Source organism: Triticum aestivum, chromosome 1D, assembly GCF_018294505.1.
Source record: "Triticum aestivum cultivar Chinese Spring chromosome 1D, IWGSC CS RefSeq v2.1, whole genome shotgun sequence".
Lineage (NCBI taxonomy): Eukaryota > Viridiplantae > Streptophyta > Magnoliopsida > Poales > Poaceae > Triticum > Triticum aestivum.
Window position 1 is genome coordinate 7,826,899 of NC_057796.1, and position 23,196 is coordinate 7,850,094.

The following is a 23,196-nucleotide window of genomic DNA, read 5'->3' on the forward strand; positions in this document are numbered from 1 at the left end:
CATTTTAATGGAGTATATATACTCCACTAAGAGTTTTATTCCGCTAATTTTTAGGGGATCGGTTAGAAATGCCCGAACTATAAGAATGACAGTATCGGATAAGGACATGAACTATATAATACTGCCAAATTTGGCACAGAATCACGCCCTCGAACATCTTTCATGCCTTTTTTTCGAATTTTCCTTGTATTTTTATTATTTTACTGTTCAAGCAAGGGAGTAGATGAGCTCGGGAGCCGAAACGCTGCATCCCCGAACAAAATATAAGATGTTTTACCAAAACGTAGGGAGGTAATACTAGTTAGCCGCACTAACTTCAAGCATGAATCCATGACAATGGCAGGCACATACAAGTTTGAACAAGTCAAATGCAATGCTCGAATTAGTTCATCCTTCCCAGATACTTGCATTTTTTTTTGTGAATCTAGGACATGTACAAAGACAAACATCAAACAATTTTCCATGCCATGTACAGGTATATACCGTTGATTTGGGTGAGAGGCTACATATGTATAAGGTCTATCATGTAACACGAGACAAAAGAACCGACAGATGCAGCATCATGTGCGCTCTCAATATAATTTGATGAGTGAATTCCAGTTTTTACCCCTTATTTTGCCATTTTTGTCATTAGTTACCCCATTTAGCCGCATTTTATCCGTTTTATCTCATTTAGCAAAAGTGTTACCGCAATTCATCCTGTTTAAAATTTTGTATCCGTTCAAACTGGCGGGTCCCAATTGTCGGGCCTAGCTGGCATGTCACATCGACGGTTTTTTCCTGTCTATTTTTCTCCCTGTTGAACCGGTCCTCCTAACTTCTCCCGACCAGCCGGGCCTGATATGATCGCATGGTCGTCACAAACCTGCCATCAACTGAGCACAACCTGATGATTATTGGAATAAACCACGATGTACATGTCCGACTAGGGCAGGAGGCATTCCTCATATATACGCTCTCTTTCAATCCGTTCCGGATCACGTGATGTTGCAGGTTGCGGAGTAAGACACCGCGCGTGAGGCGTGGGAGATGATCCGGTGTGCGCGCCTCGGTGAGGATCGCGTGAAGAAGGCGCATGCACGACAACTTAAGAGGCAGTTCGATCATACTTACCGGAGCCTTCAATCTCGGACCAAACACGCAACGGCTTCATCAGGACCTTCATCTTCGCAGCCCATAGTGAGTAGTTCGTGTCCGTCAGCATCGGATACTGGACGGGCACACTCATGGCTCTCGACGGGGTAGCGAGCATGACAGCACCGCCATCTGCTGCAGCAACCTTCCTGGCTGCCGGCGGCGTGTACTTTCCGCCGCCGCTGCTGCTCTTCCCGTCGCTACTCTTCGGAGACGTATCCCCCATCGCCGCTGCCGAAACTCCTCCGATCACCGCCGCCAAACGCCCAAGGTCCTAACCTAAAGCTCTGATACCAATTGTTGGTGTTGTGGCGTGATCTGGTCTCTCTCTTTCTTCGAATTTCTCTGATGAACACTACTGGATAGAGGTAGACGAAGACACACAGAGAGACGGGAGTTTGGCGACGCGTAACCTTGCGTCTTTTCTGTTTTGCTTTCCTTTTATTCCATCGACTAATAGCGCTAATTCCGCCACGATCCACTTAGAGTGCGTGCCATCCCACGTACAATGGACCGTATCGGAAGACTCGATAAAAATCCTAACAACTACGACCTGGCCGCAGCGTGAACATAGCACACGTCTGGCCCATCTAGTTTACATGCAGTACAATCAGGATGCATGCAAACCACTCTTACGTGACTAGGACTCTAGCTGAAACAAATCTAACGTGACAGTGCATGGAAAATAATCTAAACATAAATTTGTAACAAGATTAAATCTAACAATCACCTCCCTAATCTTGTTACCCTCGTCATGGTCAAACTTCAGATCGACTCCGGCAATGCCGCGTGCATCAGTACCGATCCTTGTTTCTCTTGCCGCCGTTGGCGTCTTCGACGTTGATGAGCTCGCGGAAGTCGCAGGCCGAGCTCCAACGCTATGCTTGACGCCCCTCTCACTCGGTACCAGTCTCTTTGGCAGGCATACGGTTCCTTGAGGATCTTTGCATAGAGCCGATTCTTTGTCCTCCGTGCCTCAACCAGCAGCTCTCCTGATTTGTCATGTATTTTCATGTGCCCATGGAATAGCTCAGACTTGCATCCCTCTTCGTCCAGCTGGCCCAAACTTATTATGTTGCTTCTAAGCTTAAATCTAACAATTTAAACATAAATTTGTAACAAAATTAAATCTAACAATATATATAACAAACATAAATCTAACAAAATCAAACAATGCATCCGACTATCAGGTGTAGCTACACCCATTTCTCATATACTACCATGTGGTAGTATATACTCTACTTTATTAATTTAGTATGTTCATATACTATTTTTAAGATACTTCAAAGTGAGTTATATGAAAAAATTGCAAGTGAGCTCATGGTTTTATTGTATTTGTGAAATACATACATATTTGTACGTGAGATAGAGTATGCACAAAATATGATACATACTGTCAAAAAAGTAGTATATATACGACCTAAATATTCTTATATACTACATACTACGCGTACATACTATCCGATATGATAAATACTACCTAGAACGTACGAAACAAAAGTGGAAGTAACTACACTCGGTAGTAGGAAAATTTTGTCATGTATATATTCATATATATATATAGTTATCCTGGGATCAGAATAACTATTCTGAAAACTATCGCGCATATATAGGGCGCGGTGGACTTGTTCCTGAACTCCTGAAACCTGCAGCGACAAAAAAAAACCCGACCCCGGCTTCTCTATCGCGCGCAGTCCTGAGACCCACCTTACCCGCTGGCACAGCCACCCGCGTCACCGATCCCCTCGCGCCACCCCACCTCCACCTAACTCCGGCCACCTACTGCTGCTGCGCTGCCACGCGAGATCCCACCGCCGCCCCCGCCGCGCGAGATCCCGCCGCCCATGCCGCTGCGCGAGATCCCTCCGCCGTCGGGCGACATCTTCCCGCCGCCGCGCGAGACCCGTCCGCCGGCGCCCCACCACCGCGCTCCGCAGGACCGGTTGTCCCCTCCCCTGCCGCTCAGTTCAACTTCCCCGGCCAACGCGGTCCACCACGTCGCCTGGATTCCAATCCAACCCGCCGTCCGGCACGGCCAAGTTCCTCCACCCATCGTGGCTACTACCAGGACCACCACCTGCCCAGTCGTTGTGGCATGTGGCTGCCTAGCACATCGACGCCCCCAGGTCCATCCTCTCTCCATCTCGCTTACCTGCTGTTCCCTGCGACTGTACTATGCCCAGTTTCTGTATTGCTTCTAAGTGACTTTCTTGTCTGAAGTTCAGACGTATTTGCAGGTGCAAAAAAGTTAGATGTAGTGATATGTTTGTTCAGTTTCACAGGTACTTCGGTATTGGGAAAAACTGAGTTTTCTTCTCCAAAATGCATCAACACCGTGAAATGCTAATTCTTCTTGTGTGCTTCTATAGAGTCTTGTGTTTCAGTCACCACCATGACGAACCAGCTCGGCCTATTTTGCAGAAGCAAGTCACACGATAGTTTTTAGGAGGAATGTATTTCATAGGTAATAGGGAATCAAGGTTCAGAGAGATTTTTTTTAGCACATTCAGAGAGCTTTTTCAGTGCACTGCAGCCAAACCCGTTCTGAAGGCCAAACTGCTGATGTTTGGTTTTGATTTTATTTTACAAACAAAGTTGCTAGCAGCAGTAGATCTTGGGATTTGGGCACACAAGGAAGAAGACGAAAAGAAAAATGGTGAGTTGGGATTGCATGTTCATTGCTCAGAAGGATAAGATCCTTTTTGGTTTTAGCTAGAGAACTCCTAGTGGGGTAAAAAAAGCAGCTTAATGGTTTGCTCTGTTTAATGGTCTGCTTCACAGACTAAATTCTTCATTGTTTCTTTTTGTATGAGCATCAGACTTGATTTAAATGTGAGGCGGTTCGCTGACAGTAATTTTGCCAGTTCAATAATATATGTACAAGTTGACCTCCTAGCGATATATATGCATAGGAATTTTGTTTCCGTTTTGTTTCTTGGTGCATGCGAGATGTTTTTCATGTTATGAACATATTGGTTCGCGAGAAGTTCATGTACGACTACCGAAGGAGTTCAAAAAGCACTCATCGCGAAGAGAAGAGGTGAGCAGCGCACTGGCCGTTCAACTTTGCCACCTCAGGCCGTGCAACTCCGCCCATGTGAGCAAAGGGGGGCTAGTTTCTTCTTAACTGTTTATTCTACACTTGTACGGTGCATTTTGTCTCAGTTTTTAGGTGATTTTTTGCTTTACTTACATTGTGTTCAACAGGGTACAAAAGTTTGCCTACAAACTGTTCTTGTATGTCTGTAAGAGCTGATGTTGTGCTACTGCCATGAGAAAATGGAGCTTTTTTTGGAGTTGTTTTTCTGTAAGTACATGTGAAGACTTCAGCATGTAAGAATGGAGCTTTTTTCATAGTGAAAAGTGGTATTTTTGGTGTAGTTTTGTTGTTTCTCTAATCGGCATGTATGCGAATTTGCAAACATGTGCATAAATGACCAGCTACTTTTTGAGATAAAGCTAGTAGGTAACGAGTGGTAAAAAGAACACGTAATTTGCAAAAAAGATAAACTTGGGGCTAGAGGGACACGGGTTGGAAAATTTCTCCTCGCCTCTACAGTTTCCTTCTCAAGCACCATGTCCCCAGGATGGAAATTCTCAAGCACAATGTGCCCAGGGTTGTGTCTATGTGCTCCTGCTCCGGCGTCCGTTGTAAAAATGAGGAAGTTTAGCCTTATCCTCGTGAAGGTTCAGTGTGTGTGCCAGTTGTAGGAATTCACAAATTTAAAAAAAACATATACTTCAGTTGTGTGTGTTGTGTGTGTGTGTGTGGGGGGGGGGGGTACTAAATACGTTCTGTGGGTGGGATGTTCATAGTTTCTACCGTTGATACTTCAAAAAACTGTTTTCGAAAAAAACAACACACCTTGTGGTTCCAAAAAAAGAGAGTTGAACACACGAAAACTATCAATTGACGACTGAACCTTGCGAATCCAAGGTTGTAAAAAATGTTCCATTCTAAAACATCATGTAACTAAAGTGAAAAGTAACAAAAAAAAATCAGAAAAGGCAAAATATGTACACTTATTTAAAAAATAGAAGTTCAAATTAAAATAGCGGAGTAGTTCGATTGTTTATTATAAAACTGGGGTTTTCCCCTTTACTAGAAATAAACCAAGAAGTTCAAATATAAAAAGCCGATCAGTTCAACAATTATACAAAAAAATGTATTTTTCCCATTTCTAGAAAAAAACTAGAGGTACAAATTTAAATTACGAAGAAGGTCAAATAAGAAAATAGAGTAGTTCCAAAAGTTTGTAAAAATAGTTTGTCCCTTATTTCTATAAAAAACTAGAAGTTCAAATTCAAATAACGGAGCGGTTCGATGTTTATTACAAAACTAAGAAGCCCAAATTACAAAAATAGAGCAGTTCAATATTTAAAACAAACTCAGATTTTCCTTGTTAGTAAAGAAATAAAAACAAGAAGTTCAAATTAAAGTAACAGAGTAGTTCAATGTATACGAAAAACTCAAATTCTTTTCGTTCATAGAAAAATAAAAGTATGAAGTTCAATTTTTTTTTTAAAATGTTTGATGCTTATTTAAAAACCATACTTCTTCCTACATAATAAAAGTAAGAAGTTCAAATTAAAATAACAGAGAAGTTCGAAGTTTATGAAAAATTAGAATAACAGAGCATTTCATTTTCGCTGTTAAACCGAGAAGTTCTAATTATACTAACAATGGAGTTCAATTGTAATTAAAAATTGGATTTTTTTTGTTTCCAGAATGGCAAAAAATGACGTCCGACCTTCAATTGCGTGTAATTCGATGTATACACAAAAAATGGGACAGAAGTTCATAGTGAAAACAACGAGAAGTACAAGTACTGCAAGGAATGCATTTCAGGTGAGAATAAAAGTATGGAAAAATAAAAGCTTAATAGGTTTGTTGAAAGAAATTCAAGTGCTCTTTCCCGGAAAGTTCAAAAATTCTTGCGACAGAGGTTCACCTTGTATTTCCATGTTCGAAAACACAAAAAAGAAATTGTTTTTTTGCGTTTTAAAATAATTCTCTCAATCCACAAAGCAGTTTAGTTTATTTTTGGGAGCAATTTGATTTCAAAAAGAAAATAAAAAATTCAAATTATAAAAATGGAAAAATTTCATGTACTACTTGGTGTGTGTTTAATATGAGAAAAATGAATGAAAAGGGAAGGTCCAATTTTGTTGTTGTTATAAGTTCAAGTCCTCGGTCAGAGAAAGTTAAAAAAATATTGTGAGAGAGCTTTGTACATAAGGAATATCATTTGTGTAACACTGACGAATGGATGAGAAAATAAAAACGAAAATACGTCACAGAAGTTCAACATGAAAACAGCAGGAAGTTCAACTACTACACTAAATGAATTTCAGATGAAAAACTTTAAAATCCTCGCGAGTATGAAAAAATGATCAACACGGTAAATTTGTGTGTTTACAGCAGCTTTCCATCGCTATATCACTTGCTCAATTCCGGTGAGTGGATGGAGAGCTACGAGCAAAAAAAGCACATGAAAAACAGAGTGAAGTTCAAGTAGACAGAAGTTCAAGTTCTTCACGCGGTGCATTTTCGAAGAATCTGTTTCGCGATAAAGGCTGAACACATGATCTCGCTGATTTCAAAATTACTTGAAAACGGCTAGGAATCCGAGATAACCATCTATATGAAGGAGTTTTGTATTTTTCGTAGCTTTTCAACGGTATATTATTTGCCCCATTCCGATAAAGTTTTTAGAAATTACGGCCAAAAAATGTTTTTAGCCATTTTCAGAATTGACTAAAAACCGTAAGGAATTGCGATAAACAATATATATCAAAAAGTTTCGCATTACCTCAGGCTTTCCAAGGCCATATCATTTGCTGCATTCGGACGTATGGTTAGAAATTTAGCTCCAAAATACAAACTCGGTTGAACTTGTACCGTTTTTTCTAAATTACTTTTAAACCATGCAAAATTAGAAAAAACTTTCAACATGAAAAAGTAGCGCATTTTCATAAGCTTTCCAACGCCATATCATTTGCCTCATTTGAATTAGCTCTTTAGAAGAGGCATGGAAAATACGAACTCGGCTGTTCGGTTTACGAATTTTTACGATTTCCAAAATTACTCTTTAACCATAGGGAATTAGAGAAAACTTTCAACATGTGGAAGGAGCAGTTTTGCAGCAGCTTTCCAACGCCATATTATTTGCCTCATTCCGATAAAAGGTTTGGAAATGCGATAAAAAATACGATTCATGTTTTTTGTATAAAAAACGGTTTTCAAAACTGCTCTTAAACCGCTTACATTTTGCCAAAAATTTAATTTGGGTCATGGTACTCGTGTCCATAGCTTTCCAACAGTATATCACAAGCCCCATTTGCGCAATGTTTGCGGAAGTTCAACCTAGCACTGGGGGAAGTTCAGGTCGAACAACTCAGGCAGTAAAATTGCAACAAATGCATGTTCATCATGACCCGAGAGCAAAATCCGCCAATGAGCGAGATTCCTATTTAAAACGGGTATTTAGTTGCAAAAAACCGTTTGCAGATTACACTTATATCACATAGAACACGACTGACCAGAATAATTCGCGCGGGGAGACACGGTTGCGAAGATAGCCCGAAGGTTGGGTTCGTACAGACAGAAGTTCAGGTTGTTTAAGGAAGTTCAGGTTGTGATCAGAATAATATTCTGATCCCGTGATCAGAATAGTGTTTATATATACACACCACGTTCTATTATCACCAGACTAGCGTGTTGCAATCTATCGATCAGAGGTTCTTCCATCGATCCCCAGGTTACGCAGGTGTTCTGCCGACGGCATCGTGGTCGACCGATCGGATGTAGCGCTGGAGGAAAGCCTGTCCAGTCGCTTCTAGCTTGTACGTTGTTCATCAAAGGTAATTAAATGAGGCAATATAACTCGGTCCAAAGTAAGAAGAACTGAGTGGAGCGGATCACGTACATGGACGTGCCCAGCCCGATGTCGGCGAGCTTGATGGAGCCATTGGAATCCACGGGGTCGTTTCCTACTTTCATGCCGCTGCCCATAAGGCCCTGCTCATGGAGGTATGAAATCGCACGGCCGGCCCCTCAACACCCACCGCTGCCACCGTTGGTCTTGCCATCGCCGATGCCTGACAATACCTAACCCTAGGTTCGAGCGAGCCTGATAGGTGTGTTCGGTCGGAAGCCTGGACAGGCGATCCAATTGATTGGGGCCAGGCAAAACAAGCTAGAAGGGCCTGGAGGCTAGCGTGGCGCGCGGCCGACTCGGGCGTTGTGCGTTGGACGTGATGTGAGCGCCCTCCATCGTGCCGAGCCGGTCGGGAGAAGTTGTGCCCTACATGGCCCGGTTCAGCAATGAGAGAAATAACCAGGAAAAACCACCGACGTAGCATGCCAGCTAGACCTGAAAATTATAACCCACTGGTTAGAATGCTTACAAAATTTTAAACAGGGTAAATTGCGGCAACACTTTTGCTAAATAGGGTAAAATGGATGAAATCTCGCTAAATGGGGTAATTAGTGTCAAAAATGTCAAAATAAAGGTTAAAAACCGGAATTCACTCTAATTTGACACTAGTAGAAAATAGGGCTTTGGTTCAGTCAGAAAAGAACATTAATCCCGGTTGCATTACGAACGGGGACTAATGTGAGCATTAGTCCCGGTTCGAGCGGCTAGGGCACCGTACAGGCATTAGTCCCGGTTCAAATGTGACCTTTAGTCCCGGTTGGTGCCACGAACCGGGACTAAAGGGTGCGATGCCCATTAGTACCGGTTCGTGGCACCAACCGGTACTAAAGGTTAGACCTTTAATCCTGGTTCGAGCCACCAACCGGTACTAATGGGGTTTGAGGCATTAGTACCGGTACAAGGAAAATGGGACTAAAGGGGGAGGCTTTAGTAACGACCCTTTAGTCCCGGTTCCAGAACCGGGACAGGGACTAAAGGCCCTTTTTCTACTAGTGTGATGCAATCCAAAACAACACAAGGCGACCATTTACGCAAATATAAATATAACTCCTCCATCTCCGATAACAAAAGAAAAAAGAGAATTAGTGCAGAGGATAAATTAAATCAATCGACATCAGGGGAATCAAGCACCTACTTAAATTAGTTAGCCCTATCAACCACAGTCCATACATTCATTCTGTACAATGTTTTCGACAGGGATACCATCACTCCCATCACAACTCACAAGGGTACAGAGGAGCTCCGACGACGATGCTGTACACGGTGAATCTAGAGCTACATTCATGACGGTGTACCGAGCTGAGCGCTCAAACAAATACATACACAGCCAGCCTACTGTATTGTATTTTTTGATTTTCATAAGCAAGCAGCGAGTTTATCAGCTTTGCATAAGTTGCCTAGCATCTGCCCGAGTTGCTCATACAAGTTCCTCTGCTCCTCATACGTCAGGTTTCTTAAGATCTGTGTTTGCAAAAGAAATATAGTAGGCCATGAATGGATGAGAACCACGATGAATGGAACGAAAACCAACAAGGTGCTGTAGATATGGAGCTGATCCAAGATTGCGTCAACAGAGAAATTGTGGGGCGAGATGAACGATTGGTGGTATATGTATGCAAAAACTGCCATAACCATCTGGGGGATATGTACGAGAACAATTGTTATTTTCAGCTAAACTGCACAGGCCAGGAATATATGATATATACCGAATCATAAACAAGTCCATTCAACTTTGCATAATCAAGTCTTCTCAGTAATTCTTAGACATTTACGTCAATAAGTTTGTTCACAATTGAATTACTCCTCAAAAATTAAGGTAGAAGTAGCACCAAAATGTTAAGGTATATGCATATATATGTTTCATAGCCAGCATGTATATGTTCTTTGTGGTGACTTACTTGACAGTCCATTCGGTCAGTGATTCCACCATGCCCAGGTATACTGTCGCCAAAATCCTATAAAATTCGAAGATGTTAATAATGGAAGTAAAAACTGTATAGTTTCCATACTTTAGTATTCCGAGAGACAGCAACGATAATGAACCAGTACACACCTTTATTTTAAAAGCCCTCTTGAAGCCACTTGCAAAAAATCCACCGAATGGTGCAATTATTGATGCAAACAAACCAAGGGCTAAAGCATGCCACTGCACAGGCATTAGGAACACTTCTTTCCATGGAAACTGTCAAGAGACACAAGTAATCAGATAAAGTTCATGACTAAAAGATCCATAAACTTTGTAAAGATGGTACAAAACAAGCAATGAAACAACTAAGAAAAGTAAATAGATCAATTATCATGATGAAGTAGCATTAATTCATCAAGCAGGGCGGATTTGGTGGATACGGAAAAAGAATAGTGTGTTGGTTCAGCTGAGCACTTGGTCACATGTAAATGACTTGATTATGCTTGTCTTGACCCTTCAAGGAACAATATGGGATAAACATCTGCATTGGTCATTCAAGCACTAGATTTGACCTTACCCAAACGCCCCGTGGTTTTAATTAACATGGCACCTACATGTTAAACTTCCCTAATGTAAAATGCTGCTTGTCAGACACATCAGCAGCCATAACAAGTGCCCTGTTATTAACCTTGGTTCACATTTCCACATCTGGATAATTACTGTTGGGAGGAAGACAGATACGGCTGAGGCCTATATGGACTGAGAAATAGCAAATACGTGGCATACTTTTTCTTGATTGTCAAACACAGTGTTGACCCTTTCCAATTATCAAGAGGAATCTATACCATAGAATACCAGTAATATCACTTCTAATCTTCAACTGACACAAGACTGAGACTAACATGTCATGGACACCAACTATTACCACAGATAACTCTATAACTCCTGAGAGACTAAACACCATCTGGATGCAGGACCTTCTCCAGATTCTTTCTTGTCGCTGCTTCTGCCGTGCTCTGCATATGACTGGCTGCTGCCATGGAGAACGAAAGACACAGAGGAAAGAAGTTTCGAGACATCACGTAGTCCCACCATCGTTTTTGGTTATTTGCTGATTCTGCTGATTGGTTGACATGTCGTACAAAACCACTTGCATGTCAAAACGCCACACTAGCCACAAAGGACGAAGCTAGAGTAAATTGATCAAGGGGGATAATGTGCCTTGTCTTGCTGAAGAGTGAGGATTATCAACCAAACGGTTTTGGAGTCGAGGTTTGTTTTTTGGACTCAGGCAACAGTTGCGAGGGAGGGGGCTTAGAAATTTGAGCTTTATGCTTATGCCAGCCTATATAGTAGAGAAAATAGTATTAAAACTAACAAACTGAAAAGGATATCTTTCTTCTTACCCAATTTGGTGCCCAATCTCCCAGATAATAATGCTCTGGCTTAAACATAGGGCCAGGATCACACTGAAGCCACCTTGTTGACAGGTCTTAAAAATATTACCAAAATACAAACTAAGAATAAAATCAACAGTACACCAGTTTGCTAATACAACTAATAGTCACATTCTGAAAGAAATAATAAGTTACCTTTCTTGGACATGTAAACCACTCGAAGCGACCCATTACATTCGCTAACTGCAAAAGAAGTGAAAGTGAATAATGCTATTATAAAGAATTACAAATGAAGCATCCGAAATCATTTTGTGCATCAAATGTGTAACATAAATTATTATTTACAGATTCAAGCCCTTGAAGGTACTAGTAATATCTCAAGTGCATAAACCAGGGCTTCCATCTCACCAGGAAAGCAGAGATGATGGTTGTCACTGATGCACCAATAAAGCCTTCCCATGTTTTCTTTGGAGATAGCTTGATCAATGGTGTTCTCCGAGAAAGAACCGAAATAAATAGGCAGCAATGTCATTGATCACAATGAGTGAAGCAGGTAGAAGAAACATGTACAAGCATAGCATTGAAGATGTATGGAGTTTGTCAAATGCACAGGCTAAAATATCAATAGTTACCCGCTTAATTAACATGCATAGAACCAAATTAGGCAATTTTTCAACATTATATATTACTTATCAATGTGCTATTGTCACAATGTAGCTTAACTTAAGTCCGATAAATAAAAAATAGATATAGCAAGGCAGAGATATCAAACAGCAACATGCATAGACTCAGGGTGTTACAGTGTTACGGTATCCATCATCGTCTGGCCAGACTCAGGGTGATTTGATCACAGGGATGCCGGAACACGGTAACGACAAAAGAGAACAATACCGGTAACGAGGTAACTGGCATAGTGGACAAGTTGTTGATCCACGGGGAGGCCAACATGCCTCACCTCGGGTATTTGTAACATATCGCGAAGCAACAGGAATAGAACACGGCAACTGGAGGTTCACTCGAATATTCGTGTGGGTATAGGGGTCAATATGGTTGTCCACGGCTCCGATGTTGATCATTGATCGGAAGGGGTTCCTGGTCATGTCTATACATCACCGAACCTATAGGGTCACACGCTTAAGGATCATCTATCTGCTGAATACTAGATAGGGAGTCTGAGAGAAAGTCTCCGGAAAAAGTTTTCGGAGACAGCGGAAAAGTTCCGAAGAGAGAGGTCAGCGGAAGAGTTCCGGTAAAACTGAAAAGTTTTTTCAGGGGATATCATTAAGTCAAATTGGTTTCGTCACATGCCTGATAATTCTTGGAGGGTACCAGAATCATTTTGGAATTTTCCGAGATGAAAACCGGAAATGTTCCGGAGCTGCCGGAACCGCTTCAGATGCTTTTCGCACATGAAAATCACTAATCCAGAATTGTTTTGGAACGCGCTGAAAATTATTTTAGTGTGTACTGTAAATGTTCTAAGCCTACATAAATATTTACAGTTCGAACGGATGCTGAAAAATGTCGTTGTGAATAGTGAAAGTGCTTTTTGGATATTTTTAGAAAACCACCTTTTGGGATATTTTCCAAAAGGCTTCTAGAAGGGCTTGGGGGCCAAGGAAGCCCCACATGGGGGGCCCCTAAGGAGTGGCCGGCCAAGGGTGGAGCTCCTCCATGGAGCTCCACATGGCACCCTCTTTCCCTTTTATACCCTTTGTGTATGACATAAAGTGGGGGCACTTTTGGTATTTTGAATACCCATCCTACCCCTTAGTTTTCCTATAAATAGTAGGTGAGGGGGCTGCCCAAAACTTCATCCCTTCTCACATACACATGCCATTTGACTTGTCTGGCTTCTCTCTCCCTCCCCATGAAATAGTTTCGTAGAGCCAAAAGGTTGTCTGGGTTTCGGTGGGAACTAGTTCTGGACAGCGAAGCTCTGCCAGATAGATGACACCGTATGTGTGCAACTCTGTAGAGAGATCGTAGTTTCGGTCTTAGTTCGAGAGTGCCTCACGAAGGGCTGTCCGTGTGACCGTCCGAGTTTCGAAGGTCCTCCCGAAGGGCTGTCCGAGTGACCGTCCGAGTTTCGAAGGTCCTCCCGAAGGGCTGTCCGCGACACCGTCCGGGGGACTGTCCGACTGCCTCCCGGAGGGCTGTCCGAGGGGCGGATGATGGTATACATCCTTGCGGTTGGGAGGTTATAAATCCTAGCTGCGGGATCTGGACCGCCGATCGTCATCGACTCTACTTTCTCTGCGCTACAAGTCGGTAACAAAAAAGATCAAACCTTGTATGCAATCTACATAGTGGTCCTGAGCTGGTGCGTATGTCGAAATTTTTTTGTTTTCTGTCGTGTTCCCCTACATGAAATACGTTGGCGAAGTCACCCTCAAGAACACTCTAGTTCTTCTTCTTTGGGATCCACGTCAACTTGATGGGAATCCTTGGAGTTGTAGTTGGACTTGATGAAGTAGAGCTTGATGTACTCTTGGGAACCCACTTGATCATGGCCTTAGGAGCTTCTTCAAGCCGTTAAGCAACACCTCATCCCCTTTTAATAGTATTGGCTTTCCTATGGACTCAATGTGATTTTGGATCACTAAAATAAAGATGAAGAGTCTTGAGCTTTTGCCAACATTTGTCCTTAGCATTTTGAGGGGTTCACATCTCCAATTAATACATGCCATGCCATTCATTGAACTTCCTGAAATATTTATCTTGAAAGGCTATTAGTTTAATGAGCTATATGTTGTTTTTTTAGGGTGAATGACAGTGGGAGAGGCTCCCACTGACTTTGTATTACTCACAAAGGAACAATTACATACGTGTTACAAAGGGTTTTTGTGGCCCCCCGGCCATGCAAGCTATCCACAGCCCTAGTGACCCAAATTTACAATGTAGTTAGACAGGAAGGGGCGAAGTTCCTCTCGGCAGTTATGTGTTAGCAGCTCCAAGAGATGCTTGAATCTAGCCAGCCATGCTCCGAAAGAGTGCTGAATCCCTCTAAAGTGTTGGTTGTTTCTCTCCATCCATAGACTCCAAGCGGCCAAAAGAAAAATATCCATGAAAAGCGGTTGCCTCCAGTTATCCCTACCCCCACACAGTAGGGCCAATCTGTTGCCATCTATCGGCCATGCCAATCCAACTTTATCCCAGCAGCGTTGACTAAAGGGGCAATTGAAGAACAGATGTTCCACCGTTTCCTTTGGAGGGTTTTGACAGAACATGCATGCATAGTTGCCCCCCACAACAGCAAAATGTCTGCGTTTGAGCATATTCTTGGTATTCAGACGATCAACTAGGAGTAGCCACCCAAACATCTTGAATTTGATCGGGCTTTTCGCTTTCCAGAGCCATCCGAACGCCTCATCTGCCACAACCTGTTTGTAGCAATGGTTATAGAATTTCTTGGACGAGAAACGCCCGAGCGTGCATTCCCAGATGTCACAGCGGTCATTGGCCACCCGATTTTGTGTCAACCCCTCCTGGATCTCTTTGATTTCCTCCCTCGCCTGGATCGAGAGAGGTAGACTAAAAATCATGGCTGGGTCAGTTGCAGTAAGAACCTTAGCAATGGAGTCGTCCTCATTCAAGCAAAATGAAAGCACTAGAGCCATCCCCCGGGGTGACTTTAGTGATCCCTCGGAAGATCCCACTGAGCTATATGTTGTTATGAATTACCAAAACCACCCGGGGATTAGTTGCACTTTCAGTTTCCTATCTGCAAATTGATATGTTTTCAAATGTGTTGTAATCATTCTTCTATTATTTCCATACTAGATCTGGATAACTAGAGTACTGGAATTTTGAATTCTCTTTACTTCTATCACATGAATAGGATGTTCTTGATTGGTCACTACGTATAGCACATGGTATGTCAATATTGTCACATAAAATTATTATTTTAAATGAATGTTGTTTTTGTTGGTTATATTGTTGAGCTAAAAAAAGATCTGGCCAAGCTTTTGCTTGGTATATAATTTTGATTTAATAACTAAAAAGAAATTCTCATATTTTCAATCTCCACAGAACACTGTACTGCTAATATGTGAAAGTGAGCATCCTTGATGTAATGATTTCTTGATGTTCAATTGCATGCAAAAAAACACACATGTAAAAAAATCTAGCCACGCAAATGCACGGGTAACACTGCTAGTTGCATTTGATAACAAGAGCCACAGGCCACAGCTGATCTTCTTACATGGCATCTTCGATCGTAGGCAGGAAAAAGAAAAGTCCAACTCTGATTTAATGGAACCCCCTGCCGTGTTCTAGTTGTTGCATATACTAGCGCAACCCTATCCCGTCGAATGCTACTTGTACGCGCGACAAGGGGCACCGCGTGGAAATTTCAGTAACACTGACATTGCCATGTCTGAAGAATGTCAACTGGACACCGTCAGTTACCCAATAGATGGGGGCAAAAGAGTCTTCATTCCAACTCCAACAATGCTGATACGCTGTCAGTTACCCAGTAGATGGGGACATGAGACTGAAGCTGCTATTGTTGTCACAAACTGCCTTCCTGGTCGTGCACTTTGTTATTAGAGCAACAAATAGAGTAATTTCAGCTAAGTTTAAAATAGGATCCCTTAAAAAAAAATCCGGGATGGACGAATATACGGGATCTATTCGGGCCGGCAAAATTACGGTTATTTTGCCGGATGGCCCGGTTTACGGGATAGAGATGCTTTAAGTGACTGAAAAAAACGTTTGCGTCAGTCGATCTATTTCAAACCATTGGATGCAAGATGAATGGCGAGATCAACTTCTTCAACCTCCTGTTCATCTCTTTCCTGCAAACCAGCCCACGTACCACAGGCCCAACCACCTGCCTCCGACCGCACCGCCCTCCCCTCAACCGCAGCCCCCTGCCATCTCTCTAACCCCGGCAAGGAACAAATTCTTTTGACGCCCCCCCCCCCCCCCCTCCCACACACACACACACCTAAGATAGATCGCCGGCAGCTGCTCCTTCCTTCCTTCACTCCGGCTAGTCTGCTTATTCAAAAATTCCACTGACCCAAATCGTAAATTCAGGCGACTTACATATAGCTATTGTGATAAAATATACAATAGTTTATTTGTCTATTACTCTTGGATGCAAATTCTGGTCGAAAGATCACTGAACGACCGTGACAAGAAGACCAACTATATTTCTTGTTGGAGAAACAAATATACTTTTGGACAACTTTATGCTATTTTTCTTCAAAAGAAAAGAGGAACTTTGCATTATGAATGAATATTCCATCAACATCACTGAAAGCTAACATGAATACAGCTCAGCTCCCCAACTTTCATTCATTGAATGCAGTCTTAAATTTACAGCAATATAATTCCAGATTGAGTTCGCAACAGCATATGCCTCAGTAATGCTTACAGCTTAAGATAGATTAGAAACTGAAAATCTATAAAGATGGATCCACAGCTGTTGAGCAGAAATACTCATCACAGCTGATATTTGCCTTCCAGAACCCGACCCACAGCTGACTGTCTTACATGTCTTCAATCCAAGGAATAGCCCAGATTTTCATTGAGATTATGATCCAAGTGATCAGAATGTGCTTGACATGCTACAGCCCAGGATCTGACAACAATAGCAAAAGACTCGGTCAGTCAGCCAGGGGAGTGAACGAATCTCTGTATATTTGTCAACGGTAGAAATAGGACGGGCAACTCAGCCTATTAATTTAGGATACGTATGAAAGGCACACATTGATTGGTTTTTCTATGACAGACTTTAAACGAAAGAGCATGCGTGCAGGAGGAACTAGAAGTTCTATCAACAGAGAACACATATGACTCAAACTTGAGTCAACGGGGACTTGAACACAAGCGGTGTCAAGCACACATATCCTAAATACAACATAACATATATTTGCTTGCTTCTTTCTATGACCAATCCTACTAGTTACCTGCTATGTAGTTGCATATTTCTATTTCTAGTATAGGCGAGGAAGATACACACGAACATGGAGAAAGGAATCACGTTAACTAGCTTTAGTAGACAAACTCATAACTAGTTACCAATTGCGAATTTAACTTCAATATTTAATATACGCACGAAAGATGAAACACTGAACACTAACCTTGTGAATAGCGATGATCACCTAATCCTTTTCCAAAGTCCTTTTTGGCTCAATTCCACTGTAACATTCCTTATGTGGCTAATCTTCATTACATCTTCATTGCATTCATCTGAATCTCTCTTCTGCCGGAGTTTCTCTACTAGCTCTTCTGATGTGTCTTTCAGAAGTAATTTCTCAAGGGCTGCAAGGTGTTGGATGCCATCTGGAAGAAACTTTAGCTCAGGACACTCTGTGAACCATAGCTCGACAAGGTTTTGCATTGCGCCCTCCTCTATTCCCACTTGGTTGAGTTGTGCAGCACCCCATATGTGTAAAAACCGAAGTTTTGGAAACGACCCTGCATAAAAATCCAACCTCTTCCCTTCAAAAGCCTGCACTAGCTCAAGGGTGCTTAGAGCACGTAACACACACAGACATGAAAAGGTTCCCTCATCAATATTGGAGAATGCCAGGTACAACCGGGTGACGCTATTAAGAAGTGACCAGGAAGAGAAAAGTTGAGGCATCGATGTTTTCTTTAGCTGCCCTGTTAAACCAAGCAGAGAAAGGGTTGGAGGTAAATATAGCCCTTCCAGCCGCAGCACCTCATCCTCAGCTGCAGCCCCAACATCGAGATGAATAAGATGGCTCATTCTGGTGATAGCATTGCCCAAGTAAGAAGAGTGTTCGCTTCTCACGTTGCAGACACCGAATGTTCTTAGCTCTGTCAGAGCTCCAACTTCACGCAGAAACTCTGGACTGGCTTTGATGGACTGAAGAGCCCGCAGCCCTGCCAAGTGATGTATACCACTAGGCATCTTGACCCCATGTATTCTTCCAATTTTTGATCTGCTGGTACTAAATGCACGCAGGCATCTCAATTTTTTAAGTTTTACAACACTGTTTGGCAAACACGTCAGCTTAGAATGCACAGCATCCAAGACTTCCAAATTTCGTAACCTCCCCACTGCTTCAGGCAGGCTTTCGAGATTGGTATCTCTAAGACCCAAATACCGCAGACTAAACAAGCTAAATACTTCATTGGGCAGCATTTTGATACAAGTACCTTGCAGATCCAACATCGACAGCAAATTCGAAGATGTTAAGATAGGCTTCAGCAAATCAATATTGATATACCTTCCAAAAACATGGAGTGCACGGAGTTGTTTTGCACCAGATCGGCTCAGTTGTTCAAGGTTTTCCCCCTGGACTGATATGCGACGTGCACCCTCTACAGAGAATGCCCCACTACCATAGCCATCATAAAATTTACCAAAGCACTCCTCCATGGCTTTATTCAGGGCAAGAAGTCCTATGGCATCATGCATCTGGCAGTGTTTCAGTCGTCCGGCATGATTCCTCTTCACAACCTGTAATAGGCTTCGGTTCACAAGCTCAGCCAAGTATCCCTCTGCCACTTCCTCCAATGTTTTGCTCTCCTTTTCCCTAATAAACCCTGCCGCAATCCACTGCCTCACTATCCTTCTCCTCTTTAATAAATAATCTTCTTGAAATAGTGCACAGTGTAAGAAACAATTTTTCAAATCATACGGAAGGTCCTCCAAACTGACCTTTAGGATCATATGAGCATCAGGGATCACATCTTTCGTCAACTGCGAATCCAAACCCCTGTACACATTCTCCCACTCAGCGGAAGTTGGGGGTTTGCAGGATAGTAGGCGGCCAATGCATGCAATAGCAATAGGCAAGCCTTGACACTTTGCTATGAACTTCCAAGTCAGTTCCTGCAACTCCAATGGGCACTCTTTACCATCATCACTCCAAAATGCTCCTTTGCAGAATAACTCCCAGGAATGATGAGCTTGTAGCGGTTCCAAGTGAATTGCAGACTCCCTAGTTGCCAACAGTGACACTTCATGCTTTCTTGATGTGATAACAAATCGGCCGGTACAGTTAGACGTTGGGAAGACATTCCTTATCTCGGACCACACGCGCGCAGCCCAAACACCATCCAGGACCATGATGAACTTTTTACCTTGAAGGTAGTTGTGGATGGACTCTGCTAGGTCTCTCATCTCAATGTCGGCGACGTCAACTGCGATGCCGAACTGGGCAGCGATCTTCTTCAGCAGACCCTCAATACGGTAACTCTCCGACACAGTTACCCACGCCGCCGCGTCGAAATCCACTTTCACAGTGTTGCACACATGAGCAACCAGAGTGGTTTTACCAACACCAGGCATCCCCCACACCGAGGTAACCTTGCTGCTGCTCTGCTCTAGACCATGACCACTACCACCGCCGACGGTCAGCCACCGTATCAACCTGTCCCTGTTCTCCTCTATCCCCACAAGGTCCTCATCCCTGGTGAAATGCAGAGATTGACCTTGACTCGTCGATCTGGCAGCAGAAGCAGATATGCCGATGACGGTGTAATCATTCTTCCTCCGCTTGGCATCCTGAAGTTTGGCTTCGATTTCTTGGAGCTTGGCCGCCAGGCGGCGCCAGGTCTTGATATGCTTGAGCCGCTTCTTCATCTTGCCGGTGAACCCTCCGTGCTTGCAGTCCTCCATCTTGTAGGTGAACTCGTCAACGACGTCCTCGATCTGGAAGGCGAGACCCCTGATCTCGCTGATGAAGATGCCGGTGGTCTTGTCGGTGTCCTTGAGCCGCTCTGCCTCCTGCAAGTAGGCCTGCATGCTCTCCAGCTCTGCCTTGGATTCGCGGATCTTGCCGAAGAGGCCTCTGAGGGCGGAGGCTTCCTTGCCGAGCAGCGCCCCCCCAAAGATCGCCGCCTCTTTTGCCAGCGCAGTGCCCAGCATGACCACCAGCTGCCCAACAACAGCCTCCGCCATGGTTCTTGAGGCTTTTGGTGTGTAAACTGGTTGTTTGAGCGTGCAATTTAGTGGTAGCTTTGCTGAGTAAACTGGTTGTTTAAGCGCTGCCTCTAATGTGGTGGTAGCTTACTCGACTCTGAGCTCACAAATTTGAGTCCACAGTTTGGTCTTTGAATAATCAGCATGCATTCGAGACCACAATTTGGTCTTCGAGTAACAAACGTGCACGCAAGAACATACTTACACATCAAAGTAGTTGGTCGTTGGGAGCTTAGACTTCAGAGAAAAAGAAAAGGGGATGTGTCCTTGGTGGATATGGGCCAGTGGTCTGCTGTCATCGCATGGCCCTACTAGCCTGCCAAGTCAATATATGTACTCCCTCCGTTCAAAGAAGAGTATATATTTAGAGTGCGGCGTTTCTGCTCCCGGGCTCAGCTGCACCCGCGCTGACGAAACAAATCAAAACAAATACTAGACAAATTCAAAAAAATTCAAAATAAATTTGGGTGGTAATAATTTGATGCGTGAGGTTCGCTGCAAATTTTAACTCATTTGGACAATTGAGCAGCTCTTTGCAAAAAAGATAAAATCGGGGTCTGTAATTTGCCGAGAGCTGCTCAGATATCCAAATGATTTGGAATTTCGAGCGGACCTCACGCATCAAATTATCTACCACACACAAAAAATTGGATTTTTTTTGAATTTTTCTAGTATTTTTTTGAATTTTTTCCTGACCGGGAGCAGATGAGCCCGGGCACCAATTTGGATTTTCGATTTGTTTGGCTTTAGATTTGTACACAAAAGAGTGTACTTCTATCTTTTCAATGCACTTTAAAGTAGAAAAAATGTTTTTCTCTCATCACACGGTAAATCAAGACCAATAACATTCTACCCATGGTCTCCTTAATTTTTATATGCACTTAGCTCATTGGGGGTTGGGTAATTAAAGAGGAGAGAGATGGTGGCTTGCATCTTTTCCGTGCATTTTTTACTCCACTCTATAATTTGTTCTAAAGTTTCTATATGTACACTTTTCACCGGACAAAGGGAATAGGTGTATTATACGATACATGCCAGCCCAAAATAGTTTTTGGCATAGCTCCCGCGATAATAATCATTGGCTAGATTGCAATGAGCGCTTTTTTTGTTGTTGAGTCGCTCCCGCATATATCTGGCCATGGGCCGGGCCGGGCCAGGCATGGGCCGGGCCTGAAAAAGCCCACGGCAGAAAACTGAGGCCCAGGCCCTCCCAGGCCCTACCATCGGGCCTACTTTTCAAGCCCAAGCCCGGCCCATCTGGTAAAAATCCCTGAAAAGCCCTTAGGGCTTAGGGCCGTGGGCCGGGCCTCTTCCTTAAAATGCCAATATGCCAAGCCCAAGCCCGTCCAGGCCCTGCTGGTGGGCTCAAAACTCAGGCCCAAGCCCGGCCCATGGGCAAGCCCATCGGGCCTAGGCCCTGGATTTTAGGGCCGGGCCTGGGTGGGCCGACAGGGCCGGGCCTGAGATGGCCAGGACTACTCCCGCACCTCCCGGGTCGCCTCCGCTCGAGCGACTCCGGAGGCTCCACCTGAACCGTAGCCAAGCCTCTCCCAGCCTAATTCCCCTGGCCATTGCCGCCGCCGGCGGCGGTGGCGGCGCCCGTCTCGCTGAAGGTGGAGGGCAGAAAAGGCACGCCGTTGTCGTGCATCTGTGCGGGGATGCACGGTGACGGATGCGTGTGCGAGGTGGTCTGTGGAGATGAAGACAAGGTGTCGTGCCGCTGGGTGACTCCAGAGGCAGCGGATCGGACGTGGTTGGCGCATGGCGGCGCGATCTGCCATGGCGTACGGAAGCGGTAGCAGGCCTGTTCGGGGCCTGATCTGGGCCGACGGGCCATGGACTCTGCGCGCTTCGGACGGGCGGCTGACTATCGACAAGTCGGTGCGCTGCACCAGCGCGATGCGGCGCAGCCACGCTCGGGAGGCGGCGGCGCTGGCCCTGTTTGGGTCTAATGTGGGTCCAACGGGCGGTGGCTGCCACTCGCACAGCGTCGGATGACCAGCGTGGTCGGAGCGTTCGTCTTCTACTCTGCAGCCGGACAGTGACGTGGGGGCTGCTCGCTCGGCCGGAATAAAGGTGGTTTGGCCCTGCTGATCTTCAAGCGCCAAGTCTTTGATCTGTTTCATGCTGCCCTCCTCGATTGTCAGAGGCACCCACAAGAGATGATACACAACTAGTACATATATAACTTGTATTCTTCAGGAGACATAACCGTAATAGATATTCTCCGATTTGAACCAAAAAAGTGTCAGCTTACTTCAGTTTTGCAGTAGCAGCAAGATGGGCCCGCCTCATCTTGGCAAACTCAACTAACTTGCCAACGTTCGGTAGAACCACCTTGGCGGCGTCCAACGCGGTGAAGCACTCCATCCACGCTAGTAGAAATGGCATATTCATAGTGTCAAAGAGCTTGGTACCACATAGCTCTTCAGTTCCCTGCAGCCACGACACCAAATCACCCAGTGCGATGTCTATGTATCCAATACTTTTGCCGTCGAAGAAGGGCTTCCCCTTGGAGCATTCCTTCAGAACTCCCTCTAGCATCTTCGACCGCCCCCGCTAGCATTTGCCTTCTCCCTTCAGTCTTCTCCTCCACTGCGCTAGCCTTGAAAGTTTGCATGCACAAGCCGTATAAGGGGCAGGTGACCCTCCATCAAAGATCACCTGACTTTGAAAGAACCTGTAACCTAGCCCTGTGTAGATTAAGTTTACACGATTTTAATCCTCTCTTTGATCAATGAAGCTCGGTAGGCATGACATAAGGCTTTTACCCATCCACTGGGGGTGAACCTAGGTAATCTATCGACAATCTGGTTCATGTACACGTAGATGCCATGTTCTTGTTTGTTTGTTCTCTCCAGGATAAGTTAGGTCCACACGAGGTCATAGGTACAAAACTATCTCTGATTC

General features: G+C 44.0%; 2 protein-coding genes and 1 pseudogene across 2 annotated transcripts; 1 reads left to right on the plus strand and 2 right to left on the minus strand.

Annotated features, from left to right (window-relative positions):
* The first annotated feature begins 2,789 nt into the window (after positions 1-2,789).
* Positions 2,790-4,514, plus strand: LOC123162375 (uncharacterized). The gene is made up of 2 exons (XM_044580166.1): positions 2,790-3,260; positions 3,360-4,514. Exons 1-2 carry the CDS (start codon positions 2,979-2,981, stop codon positions 3,384-3,386), a joined length of 309 nt encoding a protein of 102 aa, XP_044436101.1. The 5' UTR covers positions 2,790-2,978; the 3' UTR covers positions 3,387-4,514.
* Positions 4,515-9,431: 4,917 nt separating this feature from the next.
* LOC123179854 (phosphatidate cytidylyltransferase 1-like) lies at positions 9,432-12,478 on the minus strand (annotated as a pseudogene).
* A 4,192-nt stretch (positions 12,479-16,670) lies between these two features.
* On the minus strand, positions 16,671-20,385 carry LOC123179855 (disease resistance protein RPM1). The gene is made up of 2 exons (XM_044591747.1): positions 17,471-20,385; positions 16,671-16,968 (listed from the first exon to the last, which is right to left on the minus strand). Exon 1 carries the CDS (start codon positions 20,263-20,265, stop codon positions 17,488-17,490), a length of 2,778 nt encoding a protein of 925 aa, XP_044447682.1. The 5' UTR covers positions 20,266-20,385; the 3' UTR covers positions 16,671-16,968; positions 17,471-17,487.
* Between the last annotated feature and the right edge of the window lie 2,811 nt (positions 20,386-23,196).

What these genes read in the sequence shown, in the direction of transcription:
- LOC123162375 (XM_044580166.1), top strand. Translation starts at nt 2,979, where the DNA reads ATGCCGCTGCGCGAGATCCCTCCGCCGTCGGGCGACATCTTCCCGCCG. An exon ending in TAGCACATCGACGCCCCCAG is followed by an intron (nt 3,261 to 3,359) that starts GTCCATCCTCTC and finishes TCTGAAGTTCAG; the next exon opens with ACGTATTTGCAGGTGCAAAA.
- LOC123179855 (XM_044591747.1), bottom strand. Translation starts at nt 20,265, where the DNA reads ATGGCGGAGGCTGTTGTTGGGCAGCTGGTGGTCATGCTGGGCACTGCG.